Source organism: Bufo gargarizans, chromosome 11 (genome assembly GCF_014858855.1).
Source record: "Bufo gargarizans isolate SCDJY-AF-19 chromosome 11, ASM1485885v1, whole genome shotgun sequence".
NCBI lineage: Eukaryota > Metazoa > Chordata > Amphibia > Anura > Bufonidae > Bufo > Bufo gargarizans.
In genome coordinates this window covers 27277658-27300530 of record NC_058090.1, presented here as the reverse complement: position 1 = coordinate 27300530, position 22873 = coordinate 27277658, and the positions used below count along the sequence as shown (strand labels likewise).

General features: G+C 45.2%; 2 protein-coding genes across 2 annotated transcripts in view; one reads left to right on the top strand and one right to left on the bottom strand.

The window, feature by feature from the left end:
* TRMT61A (tRNA methyltransferase 61A) overlaps nucleotides 1-10137 on the bottom strand; it is a 46485-nt gene extending 36348 nt beyond the window's left edge. Inside the window, exon 1 of the mRNA XM_044271649.1 lies at nucleotides 8814-10137. The gene's annotated coding sequence lies outside the window, so the exon portion shown is untranslated. The remainder of the gene's footprint in view (nucleotides 1-8813) is intronic.
* Nucleotides 8284-19096, top strand: CKB (creatine kinase B). The gene is made up of 8 exons (XM_044271647.1): nucleotides 8284-8390; nucleotides 10381-10585; nucleotides 12482-12636; nucleotides 13098-13230; nucleotides 15776-15947; nucleotides 17764-17887; nucleotides 18073-18262; nucleotides 18718-19096. Exons 2-8 carry the CDS (start codon nucleotides 10393-10395, stop codon nucleotides 18894-18896), a joined length of 1146 nt encoding a protein of 381 aa, XP_044127582.1. The 5' UTR covers nucleotides 8284-8390; nucleotides 10381-10392; the 3' UTR covers nucleotides 18897-19096.
* Nucleotides 19097-22873: the final 3777 nt, after the last annotated feature.

Here is a 22873-nt window from a genome sequence, read left to right as displayed (position 1 = left end):
TAATAGCATTCTTAATACAGAATGCATAGTACAATAGGGGTGGAGGGGTTAAAAAATAAAAATAAATTAAACTCTCCTCATCCACTTGTTCGCGCAGCCCGGCATCTCTTCTGTCTTTGAGGACCTGGGAGGAAAAGGACCTTTGACGTCACTGCGCTCCACAAGCCGGGCTGCGCGAACAAGTGGATGAGGTGAGTTTAATTTATTTTTATTTTTTAACCCCTCCATCCCTAATTTACTTAGTATTCTGTATTAAGAATGCTATTATTTTCCCTTATAACCATGTTATAAGAGAAAATAATAAAATCTACACAACACCAATCCCAAACCCGAATTTCTGTGAAGAAGTCTGGGTACCAAACATGCCGATTTTTCTCTCGTGCGTGCAAAACGCATTAAAATGCTTTGCTCTCGCTCTGAAAATCGCGCATTTTCCTGCAACGCACCTGCATCTTGTCCGGCCCTCACATGCGACGCCCCTGCAGTGTTGCTCCTGCACCTAAGCGTCCTTTCCTCACTGCACCGAATACTGAACACCGCGAGATTTCCCCAGCGCACAGGGATGGCAGGAGGATGCGAACGCTGCCTGGCCCCGTCAATCAAGACTTGGAGGGTGTGTAATGAGGTGGGAGATGGAGCCTCTAGGAGCAGGAGCAACGCCCCCCCCCCCCCACTCCTAGAGGCTAATTTGCATATTATAAAAGTAAGAATTCTGCAGTAACGGGGGCACGGATAATCACAAGAATATCAGCGTTAGGTGCAGCTGACACTAACACATCGCTAATGTCAGCCAGTTAAGGCCTCTTTCACACTTGCGTTCTCCGGATCCGTCGCGTACTCCATTTGCCGGAATTACAAGCCGGATCCGGAAAAACGCAAGTGAACTGAAAGCATTTGAAGACGGATCAGTCTTCAAAATGCGTTCAGTGTTACTATGGCAGCCAGGACGCTATTAAAGCCCTGGTTGCCATAGCAGTAGTGGGGAGCGGTATACTTACAGTCCGTGCGGCTCCCGGGGCGCTCCAGAATGACGTCAGAGCGCCCCATGCGCATGGATGACGTGATCCATGCGATCACGTCATCCATGCGCGAGGGGCGCCCTGATGTCACTCTGAAGCGCCCTGGGAGCCGCACGGACGGTAAGTATGCTGCTCCCCCGCTCCCCGCTACACTTTACCATGGCAAACAGGACTTTAGCGTCCCGGCAGCCATGGTAACCATTCAGAAAAAGCTAAACGTCGCATCCGGCAATGCGCCGAAACGACGTTTAGCTTAAGGCCGGATCCGGATTAATGCCTTTCAATGGGCATTAATTCCGGATCCGGCCTTGCGGCAAGTCTTCAGGATTTTTGGCCGGAGCAAAAAGCGCAGCATGCTGCGGTATTTTCTCCGGCCAAAAAACGTTCCGGTCCTGAACTGAAGACATCCTGATGCATCCTGAACGGATTTCACTCCATTCAGAATGCATTAGGATAAAACTGAACAGGATTCTTCCGGCATAGAGCCCCGACGACGGAACTCTATGCCGGAAGACAAGAACGCAAGTGTGAAAGAGCCCTTAATAGTGAAAAGTCTAGTGACAGAAACCCTTTAATGTTTTCCGATGGGTAATTTTTTTTGTAATGGTTGCAAAGTAATTTGCAAACTGTGTAAAAGTTTGCAACTTGTGCACATCACGTCCTCTTTAGCTGGCGGCTCAGTTTTTCCAACCTCATACAGGAATAGGGCAGTTGCTGTTTTGGATGTACGTGCTATTAATATATGTGGAAAAGGTAAGTAGTCCCTTCTGGTAATGAGCCGTCCTCTGCAATGTGGGATTACATTTATTATAATGAGTCATTAAAGGAAAACTATGCTTAACATGTAAAGAAAAGTATCTCATAGTGTTTGTATGTACAGTAGTTCTTCCCTGCAAACTGCAGCGTTACAGTATAGTTTCTACATTGCCGCAACCATTGCTGTTATCTCCATTGTGCACATCGTTATGAAATATGGCCACTGTTTCAGATAAAGATGATATTCGATCGGTGAGAACTAAGCTCTGCCCACGATGAGCATGATTTAAACAGATGGAAGTTGTGACTTAAAGTGTTCCTCCGCTTGTAGAAAGCAACTGTCATACATAGACATGTCAAACATTGCACTAGTGGAGATTAATGGTGTTTTTGATCTTCGGGGGACCTATTGGGAAGACCACAGTGGCCAGGCATTGGCGGCAGAGGCGGCAAACCAGATATTGATACAATGGAAGCGAAGAAGTTGAACCCAGTGGTGGGTAGCAAATAAGTATGCTTTCCTCCAAGGTCTGGTCACGTGGGGGTGTCTACTTGAAAGGCCCCCCCCCCCCCCGAAGATCAAAAGCCCCTCTTTGACCTGCTCCTATCAAGCACTGAATATGCCATCAGTGTTTGAGATGGGAATACCCCTTTAAAAGGGCATCTGTCAGCAGACTTGGCTGACCTGTTCCATGTGTTCACGCCTGGCCCGGACTTCTCCTGAAGTCAATGAAATTGCAGAGAGAGCGGAGCCTCTAGGTGCAACGGCATCGCCCCTCCTACTAGAGGCAACCTTGCATATATTAAAATATAATTTTCTGAGCAATGCGGCCACATATGAACATGGGACCAACACAGATGCCTTCAGCTGCCAAGCGCACATGTAACAGGTCAGCCAGTGTCATAGGGACAAAACTGCTGACAGATGCCCTTTAAAGTAGTGAGACCGTAAAGGGAACCTGTCACCGCAAAATCGCCAGCAGTATCTCATAGCTGAAGTCATCTGGTTTCCAATGATGTCCTTGGCTAATTTATCCAATAGATAAGATCTCAGGAAAACAACTTTTATTCCGCTGGGCGCTGTATGCCCTCCTAGGCTCCTTAAAGGGGGTTCTGCACTTTGTTTTAACTGATGGTCTATCTTCTGGATAGATCAGCATCCGATCGGCGGGGGTCCGACACCCAGGACCCCTGCCGATCAGCTGTTTGAGAAGGCAGCGGCGCTGGCAGTAGCGCTGCGGCCTTCTCACTGTTTACCACCGGCCCAGTGACGTCACTACTAGTATCAACTGGCCTGGGAGCGGCTAAGCTCTGTTCACTTGAATGGAGCTTAGCCGTGCCCAGGCTAGGTCATACTAGTGGGGACGTCACTGGGCCGGCGGTAAACAGTGAGAAGGCCGCGGCGCTGCTGCCGTCTCTAACAGCTGATCGGCGGGGGTCCTGGGTGTCGGACCCCCGCCGATTAGATGCTGATTAACTATCCAGAGGATAGATCATCAGTTTAAACAAAGTGCAGAACCCCTTTAAGGTTACTGCTTCTTTGTACTTTTGCAAAGTTGATGTCTTCTCTTTACACTGCCTGGAAGTTATCTTACCGGTTTCTCCAGGGTCATGCATGTCAATAGACTATTGCATTAGGATCCCACTTCATAAGAAATGTATGGGATCCTCTTTAAATAGCGCTTTCACCAAGTACATTCTTTGCTCTTAATATGATCCCATAACTGGGCAGGATAAAGGCTGAGTGGTTTGGCAGCGCTGGGGTCCTGGGTGAACTTTGACCAAGGGTAACAAGCTGCATGGGTTTCCACCAAACACGTACTGATTAATTTGTAATTTTTGATTGTGAGCCCTGATGGGTGATGAGGTCCCATATACAGTGCCATATGACAGATCAGAGTTGTACCCATACTTGTACCTCTGTTTTTATACATGTGTATAAATCTGTGAGAATACAACCCTGTGATGCATAGGGGTGCCATATGGCAGCACGTGGAGTCCCAGGCCCATAGGGTCCGGAATCCCTTTGCTTTGCTTATAGGGTCCTTGAGCCTATAAAAGGTAAAATTGTTGCTATGGACAATATCCCTCTTATTTCATGCGCTAGTCAAGGCAGTAACAATACGCTGTGACCTTAGACATTCATGTAAGGTATTGATGCATGTAGTCTTCAAGGACATGAGCGATCGGCTGTCCACCACGACGTTCTTACAAATGACCGCTGCGCTTCCAAGTAAATAGAGGCGCTTGTGGAGGGTGTGCACAGCAAATATACATAGGATAAAGTACCATGGCAATTCTTACTCAATACAAACGTGTTTAAAGGGCATATGTCAGCAGATCTGTACCTATGAAACTGTTGTGTGCTTGGCAACTGAAGGCGTCTGCAAGGCTCTGCTCTCTCTGCAACTTCCGTCCCCTCTGCACCTTGATTAACAGGACCAGGTAGGGAAAACATCATCATACCTGGCCCTGGCAATATGCGGACGGGGCGGCAGTTGCAGAGAGCCGAGCCTCTAGGTGTAATGGTAACGCCCCCGTTGCTCCTAGGAGGCTCATCTGCATATAATAAAACATAATATTTCTCAGCAATGCAGGCACATATGACCATGGGACCAACACAGATGTCTTCAGCTGCCGAGCGCACATGTGACAGGTCAGCCAGTGTCATAGGGACAAAACTGCTGACAGATGCCCTTTGACTGAAATATGAACATCCAGAGTGGTCCAAGTATATATTACATGCCACTTATAAATGAATGTTTCGGTCATACATATAGACCTTCCTCGGCTCCGTAGATCTAGATGCGTAAAAAGAACCACAATCATTCCCAGCAAAATGATAAGTGTAAAGAAACAAAGCACACACACATATAAAATTAAAATAAAGCACTCTGATAACTTTCCATAGATGTAAAGTACATATGAGATGATAACTTGGGAGGACAGACCTATTACCAGTACGAGATATCACACCCTGCATAATGTAATGGTAACAGTCAGAAAGCGGTAAATTATGCACCGCCAGAACAGACTAATGTGAACAGAAGCAGAAGAATAGCCTAGGATTACTGTATGAGCGATCGCTCCCGGGGGAGTTACCTGCAATAAGTGGTTATAGTGGAAGCGAATGTGGTTCACTGTAAATATGATCAATGGACCGTCAAGTAAATCGCGGGTCCAGCGTCTTAAGTTACTTAAAGGGGTTGTGCAAGAATAAAGATGGAGGGGGGGGGGGGGGTGTAGTAAACCCCCCACTTGGCAATACCTGAAAAGGGAAGCTTGGGCTAGTCCCCACCCAGCTGCCTCTCCGGCAGGCAGTTCCGGCTCTGCAGATCTGGCATTGCCGGTTACTGCCACCTGCTCGGCCGCTACACAGCAAATATGCACGCAGCGTTTTTATTGTCTGGCCCATTCCGGGAATTCGCTACTGGAAAACCTAGCCATAGCCTTAGGGTAATTTCACACTTGGGTTTTTCTTTTCCGGCATAGAGTAACGTCCTAGGGGCTCTATACCGGAAAAGAACTGATCAGTTTTATCCTAATGCATTCTGAATGGAGAGCAATCCGTTCAGGATGCATCAGGATGTCTTCAGTTCAGTCTTTTTGACTGATCAGGACTGAGATAAAACCGCCACATGCTACGGTTTTATCTCCGACCAAAAAAACGGAAGACTTGGCTGAATGCCGGATCCTTTATTTATTTTTTTTCCCATAGGAATGTACTAGTGCCGGATCCGGCATTCAAAATACCCAAATGCCGGATGCGTCTTTCCGGTCTGTGCATTGAAATGCCGGAAAGACTGATCCAGCATTTCAATGCATTTTTCTGACTGATCAGGCATTTTTATCAGGATCCTGACCAGTCTTACAAATGCCATCAGTTGGCATACGTTTTGCCAGATCCGGCAGGCAGTTCCGGCGACAGAACTACTTGCTGGATCACTCTGCCGCATGTGTGAAAGTAATCTTACTCATCTACTTCACGTATCGCTTGGGTCACTTCAAAATGTATACTAGGAATGTAGACGCACAGGTATAATAGCCATTAATATGGAAATGTCCTGTATATGGGTGTAAAAAAATGATGCGCTTTGATTACACTGTGCACACCCCAGGCATAGGAATGCACCTATCGTAGGGGTTGAAAGCAATTGTTGAGATTTCTACAGGGCCAATTTCTACAAATGACTTGATGGATTTTAGGTAAAAAGGGATAGTGTCATCACACATGCAAATCTAGCTGAACTAGAGCCTGTCAGGTGGGCAAATGTTTTCTATTAACCGCTTAACACATAATGCAGTACATGTACGTCATTAGCGTGCAGGGGTTGTATGGAGCAGGCTGCTGCACCGAGCCCTCTCCATATCTGGCGGGTGTCGCCTGTCTAATACATCCGGCAGCCGCAGTGACCGGATCAGCGTTGATGAGGTCAATAGCGATCACGCCATCTGTGAGGATGCTCCTTCTGATTGCAGCCCCTGCAGCAAGCCCCCACTTACTGAAGGTTTCCGGGCCTGCCGTGGTTAACGGCCCATAATGTCATGTGCGAGGCATGGCTCAGCAGTGTCTGAGAATCTCATGGAATGCAATAGTAATCTATTGCGGTGTATGGGACATGTGATCAGAAGATCGCTAAAGTGAATAATAGTTACTGTGAACGCTCTTTAGTGATCATCTACCCAAAAATCGGCATGTGTAATACAATCTTCAATCTCAGCTCTGGGTATACACTGTTGATGAAGTCGAAGAAAGCCATAATGGAGGATTCGGGTCCTCTTATATGCAAAAAATGTAATCGATAAAACTGAGCTAAATCCGAGCCTATTGCTGGAATAATGTAGGTGTATATGCAAAAGTTTTCTTGGAAAAAAATCATGTAGGCATTTTCCTATGGAGGGGCAAAGTTTCGACCCCATGGCGGTCCCTCGATTCTCATTTGTATGGGATTTTATAATAGTGGTTTATTTTAGGGTACTTTCACACTTGCGTAACGTTGTTTGATTCCGGCAGGCAGTTCCGTTGCCTGAACTGACTGCCTGATCAGGCAAACTGTATGTCATTTTTTCAGACTGATCAGGCATTTTTCAGACTGATCAGGATCCTGATCAGTCAGAAAAATGCATTGCAATACCGGATCCGTTTTTTTGGTGTCATCAGGCAAAACGGATCCGTTTTTTTTTTCTTTTCTCATTTTTAAAGGTCTGCGCATGCGCAGATCGGAAGGACGGATCCGGCATTCCGGTATTTTGAATGCCGGCGTTCAGGCATGTCTTCAGTTTTTTTCGCCGGAGAGAAAACCGTAGCATGCTGCGGTTTTCTCTTTTGCCTGATCAGTCAAAACGACTGAACTGAAGACATCCTGACGCAAACTGAACGGATTACTCTCCATTCAGAATGCATGGGGAAAAAACTGATCAGTTCTTTTCCGGTATAGAGCCCCTGTGACGAAACTCTGCCGGAAAAGAAAAACGCTAGTGTGAAAGTACCCTTATGTGTGTTTTTGTTTCTTTACACTTATTCATTTTTGGTGGGAATGATTGTGGTTATTTTTATGAATCTATGAGGAAAGGTCTGTGTGACCAAAACATCCAATTAGAAGTGTCTGTCGATCTGCATGTAATACATACTTGGACCACACTGGATGTTACTGCACTAATCCTCCTTTCTGAGTTCCGTGGTAATTTAATCCCTACATCTACTACAACTATTAGACAGAATCTCCACTTTATTGATTCAAAATGCAACTTTAGGGCATTTCTAGTAGGGTTGCAATTAGTTCTCTGCATGTTGTCAGTAAAATAGTGAGGTGTCATTTGTATAGATGCGTAGGATTTGGTAAAATGACATTACACTGACAAAATCTCAAGCATTAAGTGCATTATAAGTTCATGCAATATTGCATCACAGACATTTGCTTGCGATTTTGCAGAATTTCTGAGGAGCCATTTTTAAGTAAAACAATCCTAATTCACAATCGGAGCATTTTATACATGAGCCCCCTTTCCGCACCCACAGTATTTGCATAGTGCAATATTCTGTCCATCATGTGAATACTCTATAGAGATCATGGATGCCCATCTCAGGTGCATCTATTTGCGTCATTCCCATAGCCACAATGCAGAGTCTTTATATTGCACTGTGCACAGTACATAATGGATACACTTATCTGCATCGCCCCTATAGCTGTAGTGCACTGTCTTTATATTGCACTGTGCAAAGTACATAATGGATACACTTATCTGCATCACCCCTATAGCTATAATGCACTAAGTGTCATTACATTGCACTGTGCACAGTACATAATGGCTGCACGTATCTGCATCGCCCCTATAGCTACACTGCAGAGTGTTCCTTACATTGCACTGTGCACAGCTCCAGCTCTGATAAAATGGAAGAGCATTGATTAGAAGCTCTTGCTGACACTTCCCTCTGCCAGCCTACCAATCCAATGAATGGAATATAAATATCAGCCAATGGCTGCTTGGCCTGGCATTGATATATAAAGGGCTTGGGAGCCCTCTCTCACACACATCCCTTCTGGTCTGGGGAGTTGCTGGTCCTGAAGTCATTTAGGGTCCTTAATTATTTGCCTCCAGTAACATAAATCCTTGGTAAGTAACCATCCTGCCCCTTGCTGATCATTGTGGCTCCTCTTCTGCATACGATGCAGGGCATTAGTCTGACTTCCCTGTTGTCCTATTACATGGATACAATGTATTATGGTGTATTCCATGCTGTTATATTACATGGATACAATGTATTGTGTATTCCATGCTGTTATATTATATGGATACAATGTATTATAAGGCATTCCATGCTGTTATATTACATGGATACAATGTATTATGGTGCATCCCATGCTGTTATATTACATGGATACAATGTATTATGGTGCATTCCCTGCTGTCCTGTCCTGGATACAATGTATCAGTGCGCTGGGTTCTGATCTAGCAATGGTTTCTTGAAGATGATGAGGTCAGATATTTCCATATCCTTTGCTTTTCAGCCTGAAATCTAAGGAGTCATTCACTTACAAGTCATCAGCAGCAGCTTGGATCCTTAGCAGGGGACCCCAGGATCTCCATGCTTTGGGTGGGTGGTCCTAGTGCTAGGAAGCTTGTGATGGGATGTTCTTGGGGCTCACAAACAGGGAAGCTGTGCATCATAGCGCATGCCCTTGAGATGTGTCCCTTCTCCAGACTGGGGCGTTGCTGCTTTTTGCCTTTTTACAACATTTTTTTTTTCTTTCCTTCTGTAAATTGACAGATTTGAGACTTGCTGCAGGGTGAAGATTGCTGCAGTCTATCACTCCCTTGCTGCAGGAATGTGCTGCTGACCCTCATAAGGAGGGAGGGAGTTTTGTGCAAACAGAAATGTCTATACATGGAATATTGTGTGAAAGAGTTAATGCAAGTTTTTTTTTCTCTCCACTGTCCCAGGTCTGCACTGCCCCCTACTGGTACTACTTATATCAGTGGTGCAGCAAGTGGGCTTAGGGCCAGCAGCATTTGGGGTGACTGATTATTGCAGTGACATTATTTTGTAGGGGTATTTGGAAGACCTTCTGCCTTCATCCTGACCCTGCCAACAGCAGAACCTTCAGTATGACACTACAGTCAGTAATTAGTCATTTAAAGTGACACAATCCATTTATTGCATCAGCTCAATATTCGCCCTCCCCAGCCTGTGCATCTATAAATCTCCATATACGGTACCAGACCTGGACTTGCAGATTAAGTACTATAGAGCAGGGATGGCCGACCTACAACGCCCACCATTCCCTGCCGTAGGCAGTGTGGGCATACTGGGAGTTGTAGTTTAGCAACAGCTGGAGAGCCTCAGGTTGGCCATCCCTGCCATAGACTGTGCATTGACATGCAATCTGTAAATTTAATGGAATTTCTCTACCACCTACCTTAAACTGTGCTACATAGGAAAGTCGGGGGGCCGCTTTAACTACAGCTTCCGAAAGTGTTGTCCTTAGGAGTCCTGAAGATAGATATACAGTTGTATAGGGAAAGGGTATTTGTGGAAAAGCTGGGACTACCGCTATTGTGCAAGCTGCAATGGCAGCCATATTGTCACCCAGCTTTCCCGTTGTCATTAGAATAGCAGGACAGAATTTGTAGTCATTTGGCAGGGACGGGAGCAAAATGGTTAGTAATCGCTGACCCTCATAAATCTTGGCATTCCGGTTCCTGCTGGGGGACGATAGTAGGTCCAGTGCCAGACTGAAGTTCCTTGGAGCCACCAGAGGAATTAATTTTTAGGGTCTAACTCCTATATTATCAATAAATTCTGGTTTTATGTCAAAGAAATAGACTCCAGTGGCAGGTGATCATCTCCAAAGGCAATCCCCAATTTTTATTTTTATTTGGGGGGGGGGGGGGGGGTGAGCTATTGTATCAGAGGCTGGGCCCACCAGAGGTTCCTCTGATACTCGGGTGGCTCAGCCCAACCCTGGGTAGGTAGTGTCAAGTTGACCGTATTGTCTCTGCTTGGTCAAAATGGCGTCCATTGTAATGTCTCCCAAGGTCACTGTAAAAGTCATGTTACGGACTTGTGAAAGTTTTACCCTTTGTTCCCCATAATCTTTTGCAGTAGAGTACAATCATGCCTTTCGGCAACTCCCACAACCAGCTGAAGCTGAAGTTCTCCGTTGAGGATGAGTACCCGGACTTGAGCCTCCACAACAATCACATGGCCAAGGTGCTGACTAAGGAACTGTACGGAAAACTGCGGGAGAGACAGACGCCGAGTGGATTTACAGTGGATGATATCATTCAGACTGGGATTGACAACCCAGGTAAAGAGCTTCTATCTCGCTCTCCTTCTGTCCTCTCATTCACTTTGCCATCTGTTCACTCTCATCACTGGAAGTGCTCAAACCCATCATTGCAGGCTTAAAAGGACCATCCCATGACCTTTCTTCGGGCATTTCGTAATTTGCATTTTCTTAAAATGTGGCAGCACTTCTATTGACCAGGGGAACAGATGTTACCATTGTACAGTGTTTATTCTCACTCTAGTAAACCCAATATGGCCCAGCCCATCACTGTGAGGCTTTCCGCCGAGGAAGAATTCCCTGACCTCCGTGGTCACAACAATCATATGGCCAAGGTGTTAACTTTTGACATGTACAATAAATTGAGGCGCAGGATGACCCCCAGTGGCTTCACGCTGGATGACTTCATACAGACTGGGGTGGATAATCCTGGTAAAAACATGCATGCCCTTTTCAGCATAACTTCAAAATTTTACCCGTGACCTCTGCACAGGGAAGGCAGCTATTATGTCCATATTTGATGGCCCTTACCTGGCAATGTCAAGGTATAAGACGCCAAATGTCACTAGTCCCTAGTGAAGCTATTGGTTGCATTCAGTGCAGTCAACAAGATGGCTGCCTCCGTATAGCGTACGTGACGGGTCTTTGCTGGCCTAGAGTGTGACCATCGCTATATTCCAATGTAGTGTAGCATGTTTCTGCCATACGTTTATGAAGGTGAGGTAAACATCTGTACTAACCCCTATCGAAATGGCTTTCTATCTTCTGTATGTATGTGACGTATCCAACATGGTTTTCCTTTATTTCTAAATATTCAATCAAGTAATGGAAAATGCAGACCTCATCATGACTGGAGACCCCAAAAGGAAGCACTGGAACCCTTCATACAGTTTATACTTTAAGATCGGTTGTCCTTAATGTTAGGTTGCTCCTGACTCTTGACTTGCCTTTTGGATTAGGTAGTCACACAAGGGCCAAGTTACACCTCCTCTCGGCCATTAGAACTTTCAAAATTCTAGTCACCTTGTAGGATATCTAATGGACTTGGATCCTCTGGGAGGCTTGGCGCTTAGGTGGTGCCTACAACCATTTGGACAAGTCAAGTTATCTGGGCCCACGTGGCTAGCATTTCCCATATTCAAAGTTTTTAGAATATATTCTGTAGTGTCTCGCTTGTCCTATTGTCTGTCTTACATTTTATGGAAGAGATGAGACAACCCATGGTCATCCTATATTGTTGCTTTCCCTCAAAGTAATTAACCCTATGGATTTGGTGGCCACTGTCCATCATAATGCTTTTTTGCAAGTTTGCAAAATAGGATGTGCAGACCAAGCAGCAAATTTTTTTTTTTTAAAAGGAACTCTTTAGGCCTCTTTAAGACGGATGACTGGAAACTCGAATGTGTTCTGGATGGTGAATGCAGATGAATTTACAAATGGTCCACTAATGGATGGTCTGTGTGAAGCCCATTTTTCTGTGGATCCTTTTGTTAGAATTAAAGGGGTATTCCATGATTTTACTATTGAGGCCATCAACATGCCATTGGTGGGGGCTTTGACACCCCACCTGCCTTTTGAACAGCAGTGGATGGAATGGTGAAGCTACCAGGTAACAGCTGATCGGGGAATGGGCTGTGTCGGACCCCCACTGATGAGATATTAATGGCCTATCCTATACTCTAACTTCACATTAATGAAACACTTTTCACACTGTCCTTTATTGGGGTCTTCAGTTATGATTACTACTTATTCTCTAATCTAATGTGTAGAAATGGTCTCATCGTTAATGGTGAACCTGTCCTACTTTCTTCTGGATGCCCTCGTACAAGTCATTCTTTTTATGAGGGGGAACCTTCTTCTAGTGACTTACTAGGGGGGAGCTTATCCTCATAACACTTTTCTGTTGTACTTGTGTAGGCCATCCTTATATTATGACAGTGGGATGTGTTGCTGGGGATGAGGAGTGTTATGACGTGTTCCCAGAATTATTTGACCCCATCATTGAGGACAGACATGGGGGTTACAAGCCCACAGACCAGCACAAAACAGACCTAAATTCTGAAAATTTAAAGGTAAGTAGTATTCATTTTTCATCTTGTATTGGGGGTTCAGCAGAAAACTGTAGGATGTCTAGCTTGAGGAAATGCATTTGTGAGTTAGTACAGGAGAATCATCTATGCTGGATCCTCAGTGGCCATAGAGTCTTTAGCTCTGAAGAACCCGTCCTGCCCAAATTTCAATGGTCATTGTGTAATGCTTAGTTTCCCCTGTGGTGGCGCTGCAGGGAAATAGAACACTTGCTGCCAGGATTCTCAACAGTTTACAGCTGATGACTGGTGTCAGCACATCTATAACCTAAAAAGCGGTCATCCTGGTCTCAGAGTGTGGAGTCCATCGTGGTCCTCTGCGACCTGTTCCTGGGCAGGTGTCCAAAATCATTCATGTCCAAGCAGGGTCTGCACAGGTTATTCATTAGGATCCCAATATATTGGAGTGACTATGACATAACTTTATTTTTTATTTTTATTTTCAGGGTGGTGATGACCTGGACCCAAACTACGTTCTCAGCTCACGTGTCAGAACCGGCAGGAGCATTCGTGGATTCTGCCTCCCACCTCACTGTAGCCGCGGGGAAAGACGAGCCATTGAGAAACTCTCTGTTGAAGGTAGACTTTCACTTGTGAATAAGTAATAGTGAGCCTTGCTTTAATGAGACATTCTGCTTCTGTGATCCTTCCACGTGCCCAGTGACAAAAGTTTCCATGAGCACAATCTGTAAATAAGACAAAATGCAATACTAAGCGGGTCATGGATGTAAGAGATGCCGGGATGCGTTGTATCAATGGCAGACGGCTCTAGGGTTGGAAAGTGTTCAGTTTCATTGGAGATTCAAGATTCGGGTGTCGTGTGCTGCAGCAGACCTTTTAAGGAGGCGTCTTCCTACAAGCAAACCCTATTGAATACCTGGCTGTATATGGTAAAGGAGCAAAGTGCGTCATGGCTTCGTCCTAAAAAAAGCATTCTTTCCATCTGACTGTAATATAGGAGTATAACCTATAGCCAGACATGGTGAACGCAGTAGCTATAGGTCCCTGTCATCCAGTTCAGAAGAGAGGATTCTCTTTGAAAGCTTCTGCAAAGGTTTCTTAAAGATGTCTGGAACTTCTGTTCCCTCTACCAGTAATAGTAGGCAGCATAGTACTTGGTGCTTCAGCACTGGTTCACAGGGAAATGGTACCAGCTCCTAAGAATGGGCCATGAAGTCCATAAAGAGGAGACTTCAATGTGTTAAATAGTAGTAGGAAACATGGCTGCTTTCTTCCAAAAACCAGTGAGTTGAGATGTCAACAACTTATCCTCCAGCCACAGGGTAGAGGATGATGTTTGAACGAAGTGGGTCTGACCGCTGGGGGCCTGTGTTCCCCTGCTTGAATGGAGCTGTTCCATTCAACCCTATGAGGTTTGTATCTCCAGCAGCCCCATAGAGTTGAATGGCGTGACGGACACATAGGTGAGTCTGCCGCTCCATTCAAACAGGGGGAAACCTAACCTCTAGTGATTGGTGGGGGCCCCAGCGTTCGGACCCACCACGTTAAAACACTGTCCTCTGTCCTTTGGCTAGGGGATAAGTTGTTATCATGGGACAACCCCAACTCACAGGTTTTTGGAAGAAAGCAGCTATGTTTCAACCACTGTTAACCCACTTAAGTCTGCTCTTTATGGACTTTGTGGGCCCCAGCGGTCAGACCTACCACATTCAAACACTATCCTCTATCCTGTGGATAGGGGATATGTTGTCTTTGTGGGACAAGCCCTTTCAACTCTATGATGAAGTGAGCCATGCCTCTGGGTCTTTAGGTTTATGGCATGTCATTGTTTTGTACTCTGAAAGAAGACTGTGGAGGCCACACTACTAGATGGGCTGCAGACCAATATCCCTATCCTGCCACCTGTGTATTGGATGATATATAAACGGCAATGCATGCTATGCTTTTATTGGGATGGCTTATTAGATGCTGCAGCTTTGAAAGTTACATTTCTTGTCTGGTCAGATCCTATCTTGTGCTGCTGAACATCTACATGTGTGAAACGGGCTGCATGTATCCTGCCATCATAGAAATGAGTAGAGCTATCCCTCATTTCCCCTATAGTGAAAGCCCTTTAGGAAGCTCCATCCATTTATGAGGGTGCATAATTGAGGTCCTTCTGCCTTGTCTGTATACTTTAGTTATTGCAGTGCGCCCATCTACTGCATTGAAGCCGTAATGTGTCTCCACAACCGTAATGTGCTCTCTGCAACCGCCGGCTGGCCCTGTCAAAGTGCAGAGGGAGCGGCAGTTGCAGAGAGCAGAGCCTCTAGGTGTAACGGCAACGCCCCTGTTGCTCCTAGAGGCTCATTTGCATATATTAAAACATCATTTTTCTCAGAGTAGAGACTGTAGGAGTAAAATCTGGGCCGCATTGAGGGACCAGGCCCCGACCATCAGTGCAGTGTAGCCCTCACTTACACAAAGAGTAGGTGTTTTTTTTTTCTTCTCAGGAACACCGCAACAGATTTTCACAAGGGAGGTATGATTTTAATCAGCATGATAACACTACCAGACAGAGAGCCTGGTTTAATAGGGTGGTCTTTAAGGGCTATAAATTAAGGTAGTGTTATCAAGTTAGCCCTCACCGACCATTACAGAGGTATCGAAGTACCTCCAGGCCTGTAATACTCATGGCTTTCCCATCAGTACAACCCCTGCTCTTTGAGGGCACATGGATATCATAGGGATCCCTACTTGGCAGTCCTGGTGTCCATGAATGTACAGTCATTTGTTAGTGGCTGGCATATAACCCCCTTCTGTCACGTGTACGTGGATCTCGCCTTGTTGCCGGTTTCACCTGCATCTGTTAGTAGAGCAAACAGTGAAAACCTCAGTATGAAATGTCTTTTGGCAGCAGCCTCATGAGCCGTGTGTTAGACAGTCGGCCGTGTGTTGCGGCCCAGGAGCATGGCGTAAGACTGAATGAACACTTGTATCCCTGCAGGAAGCAGAGGGGGTGGCAGAATAAGCTCATGGGGCCGCGGCTCGTCAATGGGTGGCACCGAGGTTACAAGACATAAACCAGTGAAGGAACAATTTATTTTCCCCCCAGACTTGTATTTCTAGATCTGGAGAAGTAAATTGACTCTTATGTCAACTTGTTTTATTTTTATTTTTTCAGCACTTGCTAGCCTGGATGGTGACTTGAAAGGCAAATACTACGCCCTCAAGAACATGACTGATGAAGAGCAGCAGCAGCTCATCGACGATCACTTCCTCTTCGACAAACCAGTCTCTCCTCTTCTTTTGGCCTCTGGAATGGCCCGGGATTGGCCTGATGCCAGGGGTATCTGGTAGGTATCTTCTATGGTTGTGTCAACATTATGGGCAGTCCCATAACTTGCCCATTACTCAAAATTATACCTTTTTAGAAGCATGGCAATCAAGGGCACCCATGGAGAAGTTTGTAGGTTAGGATGCACCCCCTTCCAATTTCAACTCATGGACAAATATGTTGGTTGGTGTGTACCTCCCCAATTTCAACTAATGTGCAAATATGTTCTGTAGGTTAGTGATTACCCTTTAGTTTCAACCCATGGGCATATATGTAGGTAAGTGTGCACTTCCCATTATCAAGTGCATAAATGTTTCATGCCTCTGTTGTGCCCCCACATTGAGCCAAGAGCTTATCTTCACAATGATCGCCTTGCATGGTGGACCCGCATTCAGCCATTGTGTCCTGGATGGAGTCTGATTACAGCTGTGCATTTTCTCAAGTCGGTTATGGTGATGCCCGATCAGCTGTCTCTTGTCTTACCATCTTGTTCTTCGCTAGCTGTCACATTAAGCTGCTTAAATCCTGGATAAGGGCCTAATCTGATCTTCTGTCCATACCTGCACCTTGACCTACACGGAAACATTCTGCTTAGAAGCTGCACAGGCAAATGGCGGCAGCAGCAACGGCATTAGATGAGCCGGTCAGAACAAGGGGTAGCCTATAGTAGCAGTCTTGAGGTGTGCTTAAAGGGGTTGTCCTATGACAAACATTGGATAAGTGCTTAATTGGCTGGTGTCTAAACACTGGGGCCCACGCTTATGAGAATGGGAACCCTATGTTCCCCTTCAAATGGAGTGGCTGCACCTCTATGGGACTAACCGAGATGGACGAGCGCTTGTGGCTATTCTTGTACTTGGCTGGATCACAGCGTTTGTACCCCCTGCAATCAGACATATCCCTATACTGTGGATGAGGGATGTATGAAATGAGAAGAACATGGCTCCTTTCTTCTAGAAACTGAACCACTCTTGTCCCTGGGCTGTTTGGTATTGCAGGTCAGCACCACTCAAGTGAACGGTGCTGTTTTTGGAAGAACTTTTTTTTTTTTTTTTTCTAATCTACAACAATCCCTTTAAGGTGTCTTTATTTGGACCAAAGTTCTGTGGGGATGAATATCAAACCCCTCTAATAGAAGTAGTCAGTGTTGGTGAGCTTGCAGATGTCTCCAGGCAATTATGGCCAGCTAAAATACCATTCTGTCTGACAATGGGGATTGAGGGCATCTACCGAATATGGAATGCCACAGTCATGGAGGCAAGTTAAAGGGGGTGTTCCATTCTGGCCAGAAGCATCTAACATCTATCCACTGGATAGGTGAGGGTCCAAATGTTGACGATCACCAGAATGGGACACCCAGTCCTCCAAGCTCTGACTGTGTCTAGGGGTTTGAATGCAGTGGAGGCTGAGTATGCGCCATTCAAAGAAGGTGCCACTGTGCTTGAATGCTGCTCCATTCAACATTCTCCTAGCTATGGTCTTGCCACTGGTAGGACCTCCAACGCACTGGGGTTCCCCATTCTGGTAACCACTAAGGGTCTCAACAGTCGGCTTCCTTTGGGATACCCAGGTATCCAAGGAAGCCAACATTAAGTAAACCAGGTAGTAGATAGATACCTGAGATTCCTCACAACTTCCAGGGAGAGGTCAGGACATTTTAACGTGTGGTATGGTTGCTCGGCTATGGCAGAGGTAGTGCTTGGCAGTACCTGCAATTAAATGGCAGTGATGTATACAAGGAGGATTACACTTACTGGACCTCATGGTTGGTGTAGCTTAAGGGTCCAGTCCCTTTTTTTTTGGCATTTATTCTAAGTAATGTGTTTTATTAAAAGGCACAATGACAACAAGACTTTCCTGGTCTGGATCAACGAGGAGGATCACCTTCGTGTGATTTCTATGCAGAAGGGTGGAAACATGAAGGAAGTCTTCAAGAGGTTCTGCGATGGCCTGACCACTGTAAGTGATTAAACATTATATATTTAAGATTTCCTTGGACATTTAATGGTCTATTATAGGCCTAAATTCAGCGAGAGTAGATGTAATCCTGGAAAACCGTTTTAAAAAATGGTAGACAAACACTAGACCTCTTGAGTTCTTCTTAGATGACATACAAGTCTCACGCTTGACTTTCTTCTTTACAGATTGAGTCTTTGTTTAAGAACAAGGGTTACCAGTTCATGTGGAATCAGCACCTTGGCTACGTCTTGACCTGCCCTTCCAACCTCGGAACTGGTCTCCGCGCTGGAGTCCACATTAAATTGCCAAATCTAAGCAAGCATGAAAAGTTTGGTGAAATCTTGAAAAGGCTGAGACTGCAGAAGAGAGGAACAGGTAACAACGTTATGTCAGGTCTTCCTTTACATGTCCCTGTGATAAATCTGTTCTGGTCTAAGCTTATGCCATCTTTAAGATTAGTAAATCTAGGCCAATACCTTTTAGGGCTAGCTAAGATGAATGTAATAGTACATTTCACTTAGTGATCTGTTGCTTTATTCTGGAGAAAAAGAACTGCTCATTTGCATATAGATTAAAACTAAAGAGCACCAAGGGCGGGCATGACAACTATGCAGGAACCGGCCCCTGACTATGAAAAGGAGAGAGGGGCTGGCAGAGGAAGAAAAGGGAGCAAGGGTACACAGAGTGGCTTGGTCCTACCCTGTATGATGAGGCAGGTGTTGGACCATACCATTGCCCCCCACCCCATTTTCTGTGTCTAAACTTTTTCTAGAGGCCAGCTCTTCCTGGGCACAGAGCCTTTTTAACCCTCGCTGTTCTCTTCCCACAAGGTGGTGTGGACACAGCAGCTGTCGGTGGAATCTTCGATGTTTCAAATGCTGATCGTCTGGGCTTCTCAGAGGTAGAACTGGTTCAGATGTTGATCGATGGTGTGAAGCTCCTAATCGAGATGGAAAAGCAGCTGGAGAAAGGCCAGTCCATCGATGACCTCATCCCAGCACAAAAATGAATGCACTTTAATGGCCATGCTTTCTAATTTATTGGATCAATAGCCTCACTGAAATCTTGGGACCCAACTCCTGCTTAGTACCAGTGTAGAAATGTCTTCCATCTGTTCATGGAATTTGTTTTAGAGTTTTTTTATTTTTTTTTCTCTTGATGGCTGCAATGTTACTGAAAACTAGACAATAAACATTGGTCTTGCCTTGATCTGATTCTGTCTTATTTTTGTCCACCATGACATGAAAAATCTTTCTATGCACCTGAGTAGGGGTTCTATAGAATGGGGACTGATTAATCGGTGCCAACATCTTAAGATGACCATACATTTTAGATGGCTGCTGGACAAATTCTGCTTGGGCCAGCTGCAATCTCTCCGGACTAGCCCCTACACACACTCTACCAAGCATACATGTGTTCTGAAAGGAAGTGAGCGAAACAAGCCACTTGCAGACACCTCTATCGGTGGCTTATGTACAAGCATCGGGCATATCGAAACCTGTAAAGGCATATTCACATGAGGGAAACCTGGATCTCAATGGCTTTCTTAAAACCCTTTTCAGATAAATGAGGCATATTCTACATAAACAATCCTAGTCAGACGGATAGTCTGAACTTTTAAGTTGCAGAAATTTTCTTAGCCTGACACGTAAAGATTGTCTCTATGCAATGAGCAGCCATGGTGGATCTCAAGAACCCATGATCGAATAATTATCAATGGGAACCTCTCCCTCTTTACATTTGTGGGGTTCCCAGGAGCTAGAATCCTAAGTTTCTACTAAGGCTGGAGTCACAAGTGGTGTTTTTTTTCAGCTCTCAGGGCTCAACGCATACGTTCTACTGTAGGAACACTATGAGGGTACGGTCAGGTTTCATAATGCAGTTTTGGACACCAAAACCAAGAGTGAATTCAAAAATTTCACTTGCCCTTTATACTCTTTCTCCTATTATGATCCACTTTCTTCCAAACCTGCATCAGGGACACCAGACTGTACCTCGATAGTCATATTGGAATGAGGTTAGGGAGGTTGGCAATCTATTCATAAATATGGATGTATCGTAATGTAAACACAACACTTGAACTTCCCATGGTCCTACTGAGTCACTGTGGCTGCCCTAGTCAGGCTATTAAGAGTCAAGGCTCTGGTGGCAAACCTAGCTGTGATCTGGCACTAAAGTGCCTAGATCTGTGATGGCTAACCTCTGGCATGCCAGCTGTGGTAAAACTGACTCCCAAGATGTACACTTGCTTGGCTGTTCTCAGAACTCCATAGAAATTAATGGAGCATGCTGGGAGTCGTAGCCCCAACACACAACTGGAGTGCCAGAGATTAGCCATCACTGGCCTAGATCTCCTTCCAGAATGGCTTTGTTGTCAGTACCAATTAATACCAACATGAACAGAAATCATATACAGCTGGTAGGAAAGGAAGACTTGTGTCCAAAGAAAATGACAAATGTGTCCTTCCATGGACATCTATAAAGATTCCAGTTCCAAAGATAAAGAATTAAATTTGTGTTTAATATCCAATATAGGGGTTGCAATATAGCAAGTGATGGAAGGAATAACTTGGGTGGCAATGTTGGGGCCACCTATAAATGTTACTATCTGAAAAGAGCCCTAAAGATGTCACTCCATCTTACTGAGCAGTCTATGGAAAGTGTCCTCTAACAGATACCAGGGTTGGACTGTCTGACCAGAGGATCCTCAAGTTAGGCCCAGACTGACACAATAATGGGCACAAAGGTCCAATAGAAGACAACCCCATCTTCAGTGTGAAATAGTTACAACAAAGGTTGCAAATCAGAAAATAGATGAGCAGATCTTCTGTAGAGATGGAGGACCTCACCACCATTTCCACCAGTGTGAGCCATGGAAAGTCAAGTTCGACACTATCGAAGACCCAAGTGCAGGTTACACTGTAGCTTCATGTTGGTTAACTGTCCAGGTTCCTCCTGTCCCTCGCTTCAGTCCATGCCACCATCCTCTTGATAAAGGATGGCAATAATTTAGCTGCTGAGTCCTGTCCGGCTTATGTCACCAGCTTGGCGGATGTTCCTCTCCTTCAAGTTCCATTAACATGTGTTAACCACTAATTGTGATTGAAGTTTACAAAATCCTAATAAAATACCTTGTTTAAAAACCCACATAATAATTACACAATTCTTCTGTTCTACAACGCAGTACAGCAAAAATATCTGCTCCATAAAATGAATTTGTCTGCCATGGGTGGTTACCATGGAAATCATGTTAATGTCCCAAGGTCAGAAATCCCTTTCAATATGCATCTGTTTACCTGTTAATATTTAACTACCGGTACCTTAGTTGATATACACGATTCTAAGTATGCGGGCGAGACTGCTCAGACCTCTATCCTGTACGTCTAAGGGAATAGGTGCTCCTCTTAACCCCAATGATGCCCATAGATTTAGTGGAATTATATAGAATTTAAAAGGGTGGGGTACAATATGTAAGGCCTGGGCCTAGGGCGGCAAAGACTAAATGGTGGCAAGATACATCCTCTCCCAGGGTGGATGTATCATTATAATGAATTATATTTACATGTTTTATATATGTATACACACAACACAATATATTGATAAAGTACATCTGCCCTGGGAGTTAGGGAGAGGTCTTGCCCCTACTTAGTCTTTGCTGCCCTAGGCCCAGGCCTCACATATTGTACCCTACCCTTATAAAACCTATATATATATATATATATATATCAACATATACAATATGGCTGTAAAGAGCCTCTGAAGGCAATGGGGGCCATATGAAAAAAAAAAAAAAAAAAACCTTTTTACTCCATACTTTCTATAAAAGATTTAACACTAACACACTCAGTGACTGATGGATGGGCACACCATGGACTGCTAAGAATAAGGCTCCATTCACACATCTGGAGTCTTGGGTCCGCATTCTTCATTTCAATGGGGGAACATAAGATGAATCCGTAGTTCCGTTCCGTAGCCCCGCAAAAAAGATAGAGCATGTCCTATTGTCCGCAGCCATGGACAAGAATAGGCATTTCTATCACAGGGCTGGCCCGGACCACAAAAAAACACTAGTGGACGTGTGAATGGACCCTTAGGTGAGCTTTGGCTAGCCCCCCCCAACTTTCATCATTTAGCAGTAGAGAGAGTGCATGCAGTTTTATTTGCATAGGGGGCCCCTGGTCTACGGGTTAACGCTCTCTTCGGGGAGGACCAGGCTTAGTGCTCTGTAGTGAACCAGAGCTGACCTAGGGATCGCAGTCCATGACAGTCCTTCCCGCCTCGCAGGCCATTAATATCAGATTGGTGGGGGGCCCCCGACGCTATGTACGGAACCCATATTGATGGCCTATCTTAGAGGGATGTCCAGGATTTTACAAATTACAGCCTATCCTCAGCTTAGGCCATCAAAATCAGATCGGCCGGCGTCCAACGCTCAGCACCCAAGCTGATCATCTGTTCCCGAGTAGCTTCATCCATTGTGTAGAAGAGATTTCAGCAACCTCTAGCACTCCAGCTGTGGTGACACCACAACTCCCAGCATGCACACTTTGCTTGGCTGTTCTCAGAACTCCCATAGAAGTGAAAGGGCCATGCTGAGAGGTGTAGTTTCCCCACAGCTAGGGTACTGGAGGTCGCTGACTCCCTGGTGTAGAGGGGTAAGTGCACAATGGAAGGCGCTGTGGAGTTCTGGCTTCAGAGCTACTTTGAAACAGCCGGTTGGTGAGGGTGTTGGACCCCTGCCGATCAGATAGTAACAGCCTGAAGATAGACCATCTAGATTACCCCTTTAAGGATAGATCATCAATATGAAAGTCCCAGACAACCCCTTTAAATCGTAGTCCTTATATGAATACACGCTGCTGTGCTTCATAGGATAACCCAGGGCAGCAGCTTTAGAGGGTGCAGAGGACATGCTGCTGTAGTAGGTCCCCTTTTACAGAGAAAGAGGAGTGGATTATGTCTTAATCTTTTTGTATGTATGCAAAA

Bases quoted from the DNA above. Each gene is read 5' to 3' on its own strand.
- CKB (XM_044271647.1), top strand. From the start codon at position 10,393: ATGCCTTTCGGCAACTCCCACAACCAGCTGAAGCTGAAGTTCTCCGTT. The intron at 17,888-18,072 runs GTAAGTGATTAA...TCTTCTTTACAG, and splicing joins TCTGCGATGGCCTGACCACT to ATTGAGTCTTTGTTTAAGAA. The intron at 18,263-18,717 runs GTAACAACGTTA...TCTTCCCACAAG, and splicing joins ACTGCAGAAGAGAGGAACAG to GTGGTGTGGACACAGCAGCT.